Source organism: Lonchura striata, chromosome 5 (assembly GCF_046129695.1).
Source record: "Lonchura striata isolate bLonStr1 chromosome 5, bLonStr1.mat, whole genome shotgun sequence".
Lineage (NCBI taxonomy): Eukaryota > Metazoa > Chordata > Aves > Passeriformes > Estrildidae > Lonchura > Lonchura striata.
Window position 1 is genome coordinate 32,878,950 of NC_134607.1, and position 16,288 is coordinate 32,895,237.

General features: G+C 38.4%; 1 protein-coding gene across 2 annotated transcripts in view; it reads right to left on the reverse strand.

Annotated features, from left to right (window-relative positions):
- The window catches only part of CPED1 (cadherin like and PC-esterase domain containing 1), a 144,748-nt gene that overhangs the window by 117,298 nt on the left and 11,162 nt on the right, over positions 1 to 16,288 (reverse strand). For both annotated transcript variants that reach the window (XM_021553506.3, XM_021553508.3), the window contains exon 3: positions 13,128 to 13,311. In XM_021553506.3, coding sequence (XP_021409181.2) covers positions 13,128 to 13,311 — 184 coding nt within the window. The remainder of the gene's footprint in view (positions 1 to 13,127; positions 13,312 to 16,288) is intronic.

The following is a 16,288-nucleotide window of genomic DNA, read 5'->3' on the forward strand; positions in this document are numbered from 1 at the left end:
TACAAATGAAGAGGCATAATACTTCCACTCTTGCCTGAAAGAATTATTTTATTACTGTTTATTTATATCAGCAACAGGTTTCAAGCCTGCTTTCCAAAGGCAAATTTCAAAAGTAAAAAACTTATCATTACAAGCCAAGAGATACCTGTTTCTATCACAAATATTCTCAAATGTGTAACGATATTTTAATTTCTCCACTTGGTCTCAAACTCTAAAACTGCCTTAGCTACTAAGTCAAAGAGTTACCATCTTCCTTAGTGGAACAATTGATAATACAAGGTAGATGACTTTCTCTAAAAGAAGCAAAAGAAATCTATTGCAGGCATAAGTATAAGAATGGAGGACAGGACAATCCTTTCTCCATTTACACCATAATCTATGCAATAGATTTATCAATCCTTTCTTCAATAAATAAATTACCATACTATAGCAGACAACAAAAAAAAAAAAAAAGAAATTTCAGACCTGCAGCAAATGTTTTAAAGTTGGGTTTTTAATTTGCAGATAATTGTCAGTAAGACAACCAAAGGTAGCAAAATAAAAAAAAATTAAATTGCAGTATTATTAAACTATATCCATATAACTTTCTGTGTAATCAAGAATGCTGGAAATAAAAGTGCATTCAAAAATTACATTAGCCTGATATGGGGAGAAGAATACTGCAGTATTGTAAGGCAGGTGCATTAGATGGTTCTCAGTCTATCCAGGAAAGACTGTTGGGCTAAGAATAATTCTCCATTGAGTTGTATTACAGATTGCAACTCTAACAGCCCATAGGTTTTATCACAGCAAAGCCTGTCATGGTATGAAAATATGCTGCCAAAATACTTTCTGAGCTGTAGTAGAGTTCGACAGCAAATAAAAGGAAAATATGCAGTTCTGACCCAATGACAAACACATTGAGGCAATTCAAACACTCGAGCCTGTTATTACACTTCTGTGCTTACACACCATGCTTTGGATGAATATTCAGATTACTCTGGTATGTTCTCCACACATGGATATTTTCTGCACAGTAAGCCTCAGTGAAACTAACAGCTCCTAATAACCCATTATGGTATTCTCTTCTTGTATGCAAGCAAAAATAACTTACAACCCCAACTGCTCCCTAATGCTGGAATTCTTACTTTACATGTATTTAATACATGACATAAGCCACAACAGCCAAAGCTGCTATATATGTTTCTCACCCACACATTGTGGGACTAATACCTAACCTTCAGTGGGATGAAAGTACTTGGTACCTAATTAAAGCACAGATGTCACAGATCCACCAAAGCTCAGCTAAATCCATCTGTGTAGGTGTTTTCTTACCTTCTGTGAAGGTAGAGAGGGAAACTGCCTGACAAAAAAGACAGATTGAGAAATATTAGAGACAGGCTACTGAGAGTTGATTGGCAGGTGAAAACTGGAGGGAGAGAATGTGCATGTGGGAAGAAAGGTCATGCAGCTGAGACAGGCAGGGACCAGGCTGTCCAATGGAACCCAGAGGAACTGCAGCAGGTGGGAGAATTCAAACAGCACCCTGCTCCAGCTGCTCCCAGGGACACCGCAGGAACAGGATCTGCCCACAAAATACTCTTCTCTCTTATGCACATGCAAATGCTCTTCTCTCTTATGCACACACAAAGGAGCACAGAGGTACAATGCTGGGTGGGGTAACTCCAGTAACCCTGTCAGAGAGACACAAGCCCCTGCCCTGGTACCCCCATGATGTCTCTGGGGAGACTCCACTACATAAGGGCCGAACATGAGTGAACTGGAGCCCCAAAGCACCTTGCAGACCTTGTGGAAGCACATCATAACTTGGATGAGTGTGTACATAGAACTTAACAGCAAGAACAAGTGGTACTGAGGAACTTTCCCCACTAGACTATTGCAAAACCTGCAGATAATACTATTATAAGGAAAAGTCTGGGCTTTTAGAAATGCACACACAACGAAGAGAAAGAGCTGGTGGCTAGAAAGAAGATTCCATTTGAAAGTAGTTCCTAGGGGAGAGGAGGAATTCTACCCAAGGAAACCAAATTGCCAGCTTGTGATTATTTCCCATCCTGCATTTCATTCCAACATTTCTACATCTCCCACTCTGCAACAGAACTTTAGGTACCTGAGCTGAGAAGCCCTCTGAATTATGGTACTAATGAGAATTCACCATTGACTTTAAAAGGTAGAAACGGAACTAGAGCTGAGAAAACAGCCTCTTCCCTTCTATGGATATATAGCAGCCCCAGAATAAGAAGTTAGGGAGTAAATGCCTTTATTTATCTTAATGTCCTGTCTCATTCTAATTACAATGAATGAGGATACCAATTACAATGTTGAAATAATGTTGTTTGATCACATATGCAAGAAACAAAAAACATATTTTAAGATCCAAATCACAGACATTCATCACTGCAATTAGAGCACTCAGGCACCTACACCTATCTTTGTTAATGTGCCAGGTTCCGTAATACCCAGGAGACATGAAGCAATACTGAAAAAAGAAAACAAAACAAAACAAAACAAAAAAAAAACACCCAAAAAAAACCCACTTGGGAATAAAGGCAATGGCTAAACTAAACAGTGTCAGGACACAGGCTCAAACACTGGCCTGCACTCATCTACTGCATTTGTTCTCCTCTCTCTGGGTGGCCATGCACTGCCCTAGGAGACAGCCTAAGCCAGTGACAGTTCCTAAAACTCAGTAAGAAGCAGGCCACCCTCAGACAGAGAAAAGTTTAGATACATGGACATGAGCCATACTGCATCACTTGTCCCTAGACCTAGGGGAATTGACCCATTTTATTTATGAGTTAGACAAAACCGCAGAAGACAGTGATGCAATAATTAAGTCATGCCTAAAGTAAGAGTTTCCAACTGTACTTCACAGATACTGCTTTCTATATATCACACTATACTGACTTTCACTTTTACTCACCTGGCATGCCATGGGGTAGTGGAAGTCAATGACAGATATCTGGAATGCCATTTAGAGCATCCATAAAACATGGACTCTAAAGGAGACCTTAAAATTATCTCTGCAAACATTTGAAAGAAATGTCGGATCAGACCTCGCTTTTGAAGATCAACAGATATCCTCATATTGTTAGATTTGCAAAAAAAATGTGTACTTTAACATCTGTACTGTAAATCATATGTGCCATGGAGCTGGGTAAAGGAAGAAAACGTGATCCTTTCTCCTACTTCACACATCATCCTGTCATAAAAAGGCAACCTAACTAGATTACAGTTACCTTCTGAGCTAGTACTTTCCAAATACTTCTTTTTTTTTATCCTCAGAGCTTTTCTTAAAGCCCTAACACTACATTCCAAGGGAAAATAGGGCTAACACGTCAAGCTCTATGTATTTAAAGTCCATGACTTCAGCCTCATCTTTATAGAAAATTACCTCAATTATTTTTTGTTGAAGAATGACTTCTAGACAGGCTCCACTGATACTTGGCCTCACTGTGGCTGTGAAACCTGAAGTGAGAGAGGTTTATTCTACACTTGCTGAAGCCAAATGGGAAAAAAATTTAAATGCCTAATTCCTATTTAGACAGAAAAATGCTTATTGATTTGCTCCAAAATATCTATATCTTGTTCCTATTTTTTCTATCATCCTGTTGAACAGTACTTTGGTATGCTGATATGTTTTCTATTTCACCTGTTGCAGGAAAAAAAAAAAAAAAAAAGTAGTGAACTGGTTTTCTTCCAAATAAACAAAAAAATTATCTTGTCTTACCATTTGACACCAAAAATCCCTCTTCAATAAACAGATCAACTGAGCTGTATTCTATCAGAACTAAAGTAACTGTGGTTCTGCCAGATTCATCTTGCATTTACAAAACACAGAACACTCAGTAAGCTCTATATATATACACTTTTAGTAGTTGCTATAAATTAAAACTGAAAATCCTTTTTATAGCTAAATATTTATTTTTGAAAGCATTACCACGAATGTCAGAAACAAAGTCATTACAACAATAATCTTGTTATAGAAACACTTTATGACTTGAACAATTTGCTTCAAACTTTCCAAAATGCATTGCACTCAGCTCCTCTGTGCTTCCCTCTATCAGCATAGGACTGTATGCTATTTATGTGAGGCACCATTGAGGAAACATGTTACGACTATATTATTTTAATCCTGCTCCCAGCTCAAGTTACTCAAATCCTAATCCACTGTTACTTTTTAATCCAAATCCCTTCAATATTTTGCCCTTCTGTTTTGAAAAATGGACATTGTTTTGTAGGGAAACATGCCTGCCAAAAATTATAGAAAGTAATGATATATGGGGTTTTCCTTTTTAATCAAGGGCAGGGTGTCACTTTTAGTAATAATTTTCTGCATGAAATAATTTTTCCAGAAATCTGAAGGACTCATAACTAACTTGAAACTGAGAAATAGTTTCAATTTCTGAGAACGCCAGAGGAGCTTCTATTCTCTTTGACATCTGTGCAAACTAGGATTATCTCCAAATTGATAACCTCAGGGGCTAAGTAATAAAATATTCAATATTACATTGAAAAATCAACTCTGAGGGAGTACAATAAACATCAGAAGGGTAGAATAATCATGAAGAAAAGGCTCCCTTTTGATGTAAAATAAGCCAGCATAACAACAATGCATTGTGTGAAATTTTCAGGAACATGTTCTAAACCGTGGGTGGCTACTGCACTTTTGATGTCTGGGGTGGCTTTGGGAGGCAGCATTCAAAAGAGCTGTCAGCTGAAAGTGGATGCAGCTGGAGAAAGTTGGAATCTGAACCTAGGAATGGAGTGGGCTGGCTGCAAATTACAATAAAGGCCTACACAGTGTGTAAGTTTTTTGCTGCCTGAACCAATAAAAGTCATGATCGCCAAAGTAAAAAAAAAAAAAAAAAAATGTTTTTGTTTCAGTGGTATAGAATGTCGCTACCTAAAATGGGAGCACAGTGATGAAAGGCAGCAGCACACTTCTCACAGCTGACCAGGGCTCAGAGCCAGAGACTGCATCAAAAAGGGTCCACAGCTTCCAGCAGCCAAATCACTGAACAGTCCTAACCAACAATCCCTTACAGAGAGTGCTCTGGCAGGATGGTGACAGGCTTCTGGCTAGACTGACTGACATTCTCCCAGCACCTATATTAGCAGACAATTATCTGACATTTAGGAACAGACATATATATTTATAAACCAGAGACTCTGCTTGAACCCTATCAGAGCTGGGATTTCTTAAAGGGAAGCATTTAGAAAATACTTTTAAAGGCAATTGTATGCTGCTACCTTCTTATCCGACACACTACAGTTATGAAAAATTGCCTCAAAGCTTTTTACAGGATTTGCATGTTACTAGCATAGTTCAAAGCAGCTATACTGATGCCTAAATCCCTTGTATTTATTTAATTTCAGTAGCCATGCACATTGCTGCTTCCCTTTGGCCGATGTGTAGATCTTCCTGGACACTGGTGTTTTTCAGATTCTGTTAACATGACATAATTTATTCCAGTAAAGTTTTAATTTTAGCTCACTGTGTAATCAGTGTGTATCATTTTAATTATTGTAATCTCTAAGTCAGCCCCCTTAAATACTATTCTCCACTGGACTGTATGTTCTGTTTAAAAAGTAAATAGAACATTCAGAGAAAGATATATTTGGTACATTTAGGACTAAATGCTATATTTTGGTTTTACCTGGCAGAGCTCAATGTCCTTATAATTTTGTTATAAACAAATGAAGAATTTTAATTTCTAAATGAAAAGTGTGAATTTGAAACACAGGATTCAGTACAATCTTACAGAGGGTTTATTTTAGTAATACAAAGAAATTGTGTGCTCTTCTACAAAGCATGAACATGTTCTGGTAGTAATTAGGAATAAGAATACATATTGTTCAGAAAACTATATGATGCATTTAGATTTTCTAACATGAAACCACAGCATCACACTGGAGAGCAGAATTCCTTTGTGTATGTCAGAAAGTTATGTCTTGTACCGAAACCAATGATGTGTGTGGCATGAGATTAATTGCTAAAAGCAAAACTAAAAAATTATCAAGATAATGTATTTCTGGTATGTATTTCCTCCCCAAAACTAAATGAACTTCCATGTTATGGAAGCAGATTAAATCTGTTACATGCTTGTAACTCAGTATGCTCTGAGGATCACATTTCTACCTATTTAGCTTGTTCACAAAGCTCCTTGTTAAACAACAAACAAAGAAGTGTTTCTAAAATGTGTGTTTTATTTGTCAAACCTTAGCTCAGGACTCACATGACATATATTTTGCATTAGGAAACCAACCAGTTTGGTACCAACAGTTAACCAAAAGCATTTTTGGGAAGGTACAACGGCTGGATTTGAATATACATAAGTATTTGTATGGTAGCCCACAAACTATTTCTGTGGCTAGTTTCACCATTATTATTTTGCACAGTATTTTAAATTACTTACTTATGATAGAATGATCTTGTGCTTTTGCTGGCATGCTAGGATCTCCAGTCCTGCTTATTTAACCTTACTTCCACAGGGTTGTTTACACTTTCAGAACCTGATTTCAATTTACTTTAATTTTCTCAGAGACTTTTGTATTTATAAAAGCTGAGCATCTAGTGACCTCTCTATTCCTGACATTTCCTTTACTCTCCACTATGAAAAAGAACAAAAACCCCAGTGTCCCATTTCTGTTCCAAAAAACCTAAACTGCTTCCTTCAGTGGGTTGGTCCTTGTAATTGAAAATGGCAACCAGATGTTTACAGAACACACAAGAAATTTTCCTTGGGGCCTTCAGTCTTTATAATTGTTTGCTAAAGTTAGTTGGATTTCATGGAAATTTGTCTGAGGCTGAAATAAACAGCTAGTAGGGGCTCTTCCTAACTGTATTATGAAAAATTAAAAAAAAAAAAAAAGAAAAGAAAAAAGAAAAAAAGTTAAAACTAGTGTTTCCTACTCTAGTTGATGTATTCCTAATGCCATAGAAAAATATTCACTAAGGGAGAAAATTTGATTCTCTTAGTACTTATTTTACATGCCATCCCATGAAAAATATCCCTATTTCACAATACACTATTTGCTATTTACTTTCTCAAAGTTCAGTTGGCTATTACCTAAGCACTACTGATTTTTCCTCCCTTCCCCTTTTCCCATTCCCTCAGGAATATATTCTCATAAATGTTGGCGGGTTTGAGAATATTTTGCATTTTAAGAAGATGCTGTAAACTACATATTGTTTGTTCCTCCAAGCTCCAAGTCACTACAACTGATTCATACCTGAAATCTCTACATCTTTAGAAATTATCATTTTCCCTCTTCAGTTTTTTGTCTGCCTGATTTTCTCAAGGCTAGTCATATACTCCAAGTAGTCTGAGAGACCATCTTGTTACCCCACCAGGGGACTCACTACACCCAATAAAATCTCTTTACCTAATATTTCAAGACATCTAAGATTGAATGATCCACAGCTCCAGGGAATCCATTTGATTACTTCACTACCTTTACTCCCAAAACAGATTTCCTAATAACAACTTTGTTGTAGTACATCATGCCCCGATTACTACAGGCGTGATGAACAGATTGTTCTTTTCGCCTTGGCAGCAGAATTCATTAACACTTTGTCCTAACGAGTACCTCTGTTCACCCAAACATACCAGCCTTCACACTCACTGAAGAAAGAGCATCACTGTGTCCTCCTGTATCTAGCACCTTCTCTCATTTTCACTAATTTTGCTGGTCTGGTATGTCTTGGAAAATGAAAAACGCGTGTCTGACAGTCACCAGCCATGGCCCTGGGGGCCTCTGAAACCCATGGCTGTAGTTTATTCTCTAGACTAATTAGCAGCTCTGACGAAACTTCTACTGGCTGCACTTGTGAAGGAGCACTTCTGCAAGTGCTTGCTGTTGGCCAGATGTCAGCAATTAAGCTGATCCTTTTCCTATTTAGCTTCTGGTCAAAAGCATGAACAGTGAGAGGTGGTACAATATGATAAAGGAATAAAGATATATAGCAAAGAACATGCATTTCATCCTAGCTCTGACAGTGACTCATACAGTTTCTATCCTAGTTTTCTCCCTCTCTAACCGATGTGGCAACATTTTCTGGCCTTGTAACTCAAACTGCAAAGTAAATTGAACTGAGTAATTTCTTCCATAAAAGATGTAAATTTTCTTTAAAAATTAATTTTTCCAAAGGATAACAAAAAAACCAAAATGAAAAACTGACAAAGATTGACTTGGAAAATTGCTTTTGAAGAAAATAAAATGAGAATTTTCCTTCATCTGTCCACCCCCTCAGCTACTTTTTTATTCATCCAATATATAGAGAGACAGAAAACTTTACAGCTAGCATCACTCCACAACACCTATGCTTGCTCCTGCAGCCTCATGTTCCCGGACATCCTCAAACACCAGGTTTTACCACTGGGAATGACAACCACTAGGTACAAAGAAACAAATGAGCTCTCCACAGAGAGCCAAGACGGGGGCAGCAGAGGCCTTATCTTCCATAATTCCATAATTCTCATATGACCATTTTACAGCAAAATGAATTATGCCTGAATATATTCGGGTGGCTTTATCAGTGAGAGAGCATTTACTCCTTGCTGTAATACATAAGTAGTGCCACTTTAAATACCAGACAGATCTCTTGAGCCAAGCACATAAAGAGAAAGGCCAAGATTTGCTCAGATTTGCTCCCATGGGTCTGTTGTCTCAATCATCCCTTCCTGTTCTGGTGCAGCTCCACCCAAGCACCACTCCCACATCTGCAGAAAGCTACATCATGTTAGTTGCTGGAACTAGGGCCTAGTTTACACAGCCAAGTATTTAGACATAGCATGCTTTTAAAATGGCAGAAAACAGGAGATAATTCAGTGTATATTGACAATGTCGGAAAAGAGGAAATAACTAATATTCTTTGCAATATATGTAAATTTAAGTATCTATGTAGTATATGATCCCTACTTAACAATGTCAGGAAAATGAACAGGACATGAAAATGGTGTTGATTTCCATGGAAATTGACAGAAAAGCTAAATATCAAACAAAGCTAAGATGGTTTCAATACTTATTTTATGGAACAATAAATCACACCAAAAAATCTCAACCCAAATCAATATTTGTATTATAGTGATCTTTCTAATGGCATGGCTAAAATTTAAACTTCAATGGATGTCATTCAAACCGAAAAAAGAGGCAATATTAAATTTTAAATACTTAACTGCAATATTCTAAAAATAGGAAATGATCATGTAAAAGCAATACTATGAAAATGGTTTATGATTCTTTTTTTAAAATCCCTCATTGCAATTGCAAAAGCTTCTGCCAAATTACTAACAGCAGCAGGGAGCATATAATGTTATGATGCACTCAGTTTGTCAGGAGCCTGAATACCTGTGCTTTTGTCTATGGTCAAACTGATGGGCTACCACTGAGCTTATGCACAATCTTTTCCATTCCAAAAGCTAGTAGTAATGACAGAATTTTGCATGCTATTGCAGAATGAATTAAAATTGGCCAGTCAGACTTGTAACATACAACTGCACACATTTCTTGGAGCCTGAAGTTTGCTGAGATTTTCTTAACTATCAGTAAAGGTGAGGAATTGAGAAATGAAGGAAATGCCTATTAAGGAAGGATCACCAAAGAGTAATGAGGCAGGCACATTCAGCAAAGGACAGAAAAACTGATGTCTCTGTAAGGAAAGATGTAAGTAGTTTATTTATCTTTGAAGATGTCATCTGGGCAAAGTATGGAATTCAGAAAAGATTCAGGCAGCAGAGAACGTTATTTTTGGAGGGCAGAAATACCTAGAGAACGTTATTTTTGGAGGGCAGAAATACCTACTAGTGAAACAGATTTCCGAGGTAAAACTTTCCATTTAAAAAATGTTGTCAAAATGTTGGGAGGGTAGCAGAGAGTCATAGGGACAGACACATACTGTTAATCTTTACTGTGGCAACAAAAATGAGAGCTTCTCAGACTGGAAGAACAGGGAAGGCAGAAGACACTGGAAAATATTTTGCAAGTTCTTCCTTAGTATTTGCCACTCTGGGAGGATCTAAGGGGGCTCTGAAGCCAGGTGGCTCATCCCACTCACCTCTGATAGAGCAACACAGCTCTGTCCTGGGCTAAGGCAAGGAAGCTCAGAGGCTTGTACAGCTCAGTATGGCAAATCTCCCCTGAGAAAGCCTGGCAGTAAGTGTAGGGCTTGTAGGGCTTCCTCCAGAGGACAAGCAGATTTTCATATTTTATAAATGATGGAGGGAGGGATGGAGGGATTAAGAGATAGAGGGAGGGAGGAAGGGAGGGAGGAAGGAAGACTTGTCAGACCAAACAAATGTGCCATTTGTAGATGTGCTGGCCAATACAACCTGGTACCTTTCTTATCAGCTGTTATGATGAGCTGTTTGCTCATCAGCAACTTCTTTTGAACTGCTTACTTCAAAACAGATTTACCATGGATATTTACTGGAGATACTGACCATGTCAAAGCATATTTCCCAAGGTGGTAATCAGACCAGGCACAGGTATCATCAGTCCATGAAATTTTCCCTCCATGTGGGTTTAATTGCTAAGGAATGGTGAAAGCACAACTACTTTTTGTTCAAGCAAAGCTCCTTGAGAATTCACTGACAAAGCTATTTTTCAGTGAAAATTTAGGGGGTTGAATAATGTATGCTTTACTGCAGAAAACATCTGTATGGATTCTTGATACCCATAAACCCATAAACCACAGTCTCTTTGCTATGATTAAAAAATATATATGTTTTTTTTCATTTTAGCCAATTGCTTTCCAGTTACCAAAACTCAAAATGGTTTTGGTTGGTTTGTAAGAAGTGAAAAATTTCCACTGAAGAAAACTATTCCCCTGATGTTTCTCTCTGACTGCAATGAAGTCAATACAGTGCTGCAGCCCAGGTGTTGAGGATCTTTCTGGAAGATCAGTGTGCAGAGCTGTCACATATGGGTTTCACATGGCAGCAGAACTGGTCTCAAAATTCTTAACAAGCCAGCACAAAAAAAAAAGTTAGGAATGTTTTGTGGTGAATTTTTTTCCATATATGACTTCAGCCACAGTTTTGGCTCTCAGCCATTCAAAACAAAAAAATCCTTTCAAATTGAGAGTGAACTTTGAAAGATACATGAGTGAGAAAGACTGCACACAAATAAAAGCACCCTATAGAGCTGCTATGTAATATTAAGTAATAAGAAATTACTCTTTTTTTAGATTTTTACAGCACTCATACTTTTCTAAGTTCATTATGTATATATTTTTAATTGGGGCCTAAAGGACATATTTTTAATAACTTATAACACTCCTCTTAGAAAAATATTATGCCAATGCATAGCTCAAAATACCCTTCTCCAAAATAAGGAGTATCAGAAGAGTAAACCCCATCATCTACTGGGGAAGAAAATTAACTTTGAATGTAATTTGCTTAGCTGTAAGAAAATATCATTGAGTTGGTATGTAGATATGCTCCATTACTTCTTTTTTTTAAATAATAATCTTAAAGCATACACTTACTTAACAGAGAACAGTTTAAGGCAGATTTATGCTGCCATGAAATGGCAGTAGAGTCTTACTCTTTGCCTTAAGTTGGCAAGCATTTGACATTTTTACATAATCCAACATCTGCTGGAAGATGTGGGATGTTTCTGGAAAATACCTGACCTTTTTATATTTTTTTTTATTATTATTACTGGAAAAACACTACAGGAAGTACTGATTCTGGCCTGTAAAGTATAAATATCCACAGTTAAGCTCACTTCTGCAGAGCCAATATTTGGAGTGTAAAAACTGAACAGGAGAATAATCTGAACTCAGCACTGCAGGAAAATCTAGTACAGTCTTTTTTTTTTTTCTTTTTTCTTTTTTTTCTTTTTTTTTTTTCTGCTTAAGTTGTAATTGAATTTGGCATACCCACTTCCTTGGCCATTGGAAACAAAAATATTTCACAGAGATGGTGCACATGGTCCCCAGAGACAACAACTTTTCTCTGCAGCCCATCTGACATTAGCAAAGTCTGCAAGATATGGTGCATCTCAAATGGAAAGTACTCAAGGCAAAGAGTTGCTAAAAGATGACTACAAAACTAGATTAAAGTAAGAGTAAGGTGAAGAAAATTTACTACTTTTTGATACTGTCTGCCAAAGAAAACCACATGTATCTCATTTTCAGTAAAGTTTCTTAGAGAAACTTGAAATTAATGATGGAATTTTGAGCAATCTCAAGCATGCTAAGTAACTGTAGTTTTTATCTATGAAATTATCTGGTTTGGTTAAAACTCAAAGCAAACCCAAGCTCTCTGGTAGCTCCAGAAGTATATCACAAGCCTGAATGATGCAAACAGTACTCCCTTTAGCACAAGAAATACCCAACTATACCATTTTTCTTCTGGCAGAATAGTAACCTATGTACTTTTTCCAAAGCCTTCCATTTCCTGAATTGACTTCCAAGACCAAAGTGGTATCACAATTTCAGTTCATACCTCTGACGTGTCCAAGAACACTCAAATATGGTCATCACATAGCTAGCTGGTGCCCAAACTTCTCTATCAAACACAGTGTAACTCTACACAGTAAAGCTACAGGCCTTTGTGCAATAGATCAGGATTCTTCAGTAGACTGCTTGAAGTGTGGATCAAATTTCAAGAGGAACTGAGAACTAAGAGTAATCTATCCCAGATTCAGCATAAAGTGCAAAATGTACTTGTTCTATATTGCATTCTTTAACAAATTTACAGAACAATCAAAATATTCCTAGAGGAAAAAATAACCTTCACACAAACAAGTTTTCTTTAGGAGAGAAAAGGATAAGGTAGAAAGTGTAGCAGGTATGTGTTTTGTTATGAAACATTCTATTGAAAATCCTCCATTATATTGATGAAGTTGGTATGAGAAGTCATCAGGAACCAAACTGATCTGATTTAGTTGTCAAGACTATGATGAACTACTCTTCTGCATTTTTTTACAGAAGGGTATAGCTAATGGAATAATCACCTAAAATTATCCACACATCTGAGGAAGGCTAGAATATGGCTTCTAGCAATACTTTTATCAGAGTTTTTATGCTTTATGTTTGTTGAAGAACACTGGATCAATTCTACATTTAGTGACCACGCTTACTAATTAACATATTAACTAAGTCCAATTATTCTTACTGTAAGGGCCCTCATGCCTCAGATCTTCCACGAGTCCCCTGTTTTCAAGGACTGTGACTGTATATCCATGTTTTGCCAGGATTCGCTGACAGAGCAGACGGTCAGTTTCATGGTGAGCAGGAGGTGCATAGAGAACTGCTCTTCTTGTGTGGCTTCCAAAGTACTGGAGAATGGAGGCATCGATCTACAGCAAACACAGTGCAAAGACAATGGTTGTAAGACAGGACATTCCTCAGCAGTAAAAAACACAGTTGTTTTTCACAAAACGCAGCTAATAACTTACTGTGACAATAGTGAAAATAGCTCTAGTATCATTAAGAATTTGCTTTATATCAGGGACTTTGAACTACAAATTCCATTTTGTCTGCCTCTCCATTTTTTCTATCTTCATTTTGAACTGATACTATAAAGGTTTGAAATCTCTGGTTAGGATTCAAGGATCTTTAAACCATGTTCTTCTCTTTATAGAAACAACTTTTCCTGGAATCTGGGCTGCTCTGCTGCGCTGGTAACAACAATTGCTATCTGACTTTGACTGTGGCTGTGGTCACCTGAACAGAAAGGCCTTGGTAGGTCCCATGTGAACTCTTCCAAGGAATGCGGGTCCTATGCAGATGGTAAGTGCAGGCATCTGAGTTTTGCTATGCAGCATTATTAAGAAAAGTAAGAAGAGTACTGGGGTAAAATCATACACAGGAATCCTAAACAGAACTGGAGATTACTGTGCTCTAGAAAATTAAATGTAACCTTGTCAATCCTTTATTGCCTTATTACTCCAACACCATCTAGCCCATAGGAAGACTGGCAGAGACACTTGTATATAAGAGCAAGTGGAAAGGTATATGATATCTCCAATGAATCCAAAGGAACACATGGATTATCTACCTCTCACCGTTTTCCCATACAGTGCCTAGGAACAATGGAACCCTTCCTATATATCTACGCTAGGTATGAGCTTCTTGAAAGAAAAAAATTGAAAAGAGACCCCAAAAACACAGTCATAGTGCAAACATAACATTAATTTCTGAAAAGGGCAAATCACTAGGCCATTGCCATCAGATCTTTGGGTAAGGGGAATATTTTATGTCTTAAATAAATGTGGCGGGTTAACCCTGTCTGGAAGCCATGTGCCTACCAAAGCCACCCTACCACTCCCTGTTGCAACTGGACAAAGAGAAAAATACACTGAAAGTCTTGTGGGTAGAAATCAAAGTAGAGAGAGATCATTAATTGATTACTGTCACAGGTAAAACAGACGCAGCTTGGGGAAACTGACTTGTTTGATAATAAATTGAATTAGAGTGAGATAATCAGAAATAGAACCAATACACTTTTCCCTACCCCTCCCTTCTTCCCGGGTTCAACTTCTCTCCCAAATTCTCTACCTCTTCCTCAGTGGAGAAGGGGGGCTGGGACTGGTGGCTTGGTCAGTTCATCACACCTTGTCTTTGCTGCTCCTTCCTCCTCAGCGGGAGGACTCCTCACACTCCTCCCCTGCTTCACTGTGGGGTGGCTCCCATTGGAGACAGTCCTTCATGAACTTATCCAACGTGAATTCTTCCTACAGGCTGCAATTTTTCAAACTGTTCCAGCGTGGGCCTCTTCAGCTGGGCGCAGTCCTTCAGGAACAGACTGCTCCAGCATGGGTATTCCATGGCCTGCTGGTGAATCTCTGCTCCACTGCAGACCTCTGTGGACTGCAGGGGACAGCCTGCCCCACTACAGTCTTCATCACATTCTGCAAGTAACTCTCTGTTCTGGTGCCTGAAGCACTTCCTCCTCTCTTCCTTCACTGACCTGATGTCTGCAGAGCTGCTCCTCTCATACATCCTCACTCCTCTTTCTGGTTTGCAGCTGCACAATCGCTTTTTTCCCCTTTTTAAATCTGTTATTCCAGAGTTGCTACCACCGTCACTGATGGGCTCAACCTTGGCCAGTGGCCTTGGAACTGGCTGGCACTGACTGTGTGGGACATGGGGAATGGGGAAGCTCCTGGCAGCTTCTCACAGAAACCACCCTAGAAGCCTCCCACTCCAAAACATTGCTGTTCAAACCCCAATAAAATAAAGCATACAAATAGGATGCTCAATGTGGGAATAAAAACACCATTAAAAAACAAGATTTTATTTTGGTGAAATATATTTGTCTTTAGGATTGAAACATACCAGCAGGGATTAAATTCAGGACATTAAATTAGTTCTTTGCAAATTTGTGAATTTCAACCCGACAGTTGTTAGCAGTTTAAAAATTAAGTTATTTCATAACTCCTAATTTTAGTAAGCTTATCACTGGAGATAGGAAGCACTACACAAACAAGTCACCACATTTTTTGCACAGTAGACTAGTCTGAAAAGAGACAGATGCTTTTATACAAATAAATGTCCTTCAAGTTGTGTCCAGTTGTTTATATACCTGGGATCTAGTGCTAAAGTCACTCTTCTAAGCAGTCCCCTGAGTTGGGATGCAGTTTTACATTGTGCTCGGCGGAGTGTAAGCTTTTCTGCAGCAGTAAAGAGCACAAACTATTACAGAGCCCTTTGCTTCTAACACCAAATGTTCTTTTGCTCCAGAGCTGTCATTGCCCGTGGAAAGCATTAGCATTATTGATGAAGGGACCCTGAAAAAATCTCAATGCAATCCTATCAGAGTCTTCCACATATATTTGCTAAATGTGCAACCCAAAACTAGTTTAGCAACTAAGATATTCAAGTAAAGGTTGATCCTTGCTGGCCAGAGTAAGCACACATAGCACAGGGTGAAATCATCGGAACTGTGTTAGGTCACCTGTTTGACAGCGTTCCTGACATCCCAGAATTTTTCAAACACATTAATCAAGTGGCAGGCACACTTTTCGAGTCTCAGATGGCCCTTGCCCACCACAGCAACGTCATCCTCTGCCCCTCCTCCCTTTACTCTTATCGTCTCTTATTTCCTGTTCTCTTTCAGCGCCAGCAGCTGCTGGCAGCCCTTCCTCTCCATTTCCCTCCCTCCCTCCCTCCATATTCCTAAATCCAGCCCTTGTCCCAGCCCCCCTCTTCTGCTCTCTCTCCCTTCTCTTCCAGGCATTCCAGCCAAACACTTCCTTCTTTCCATTTCACTTGCATCGTGGAAGAAACCCAAAAGATAGAGACTCCTTTTGCTTTACGTTGCAAGGAAATTCC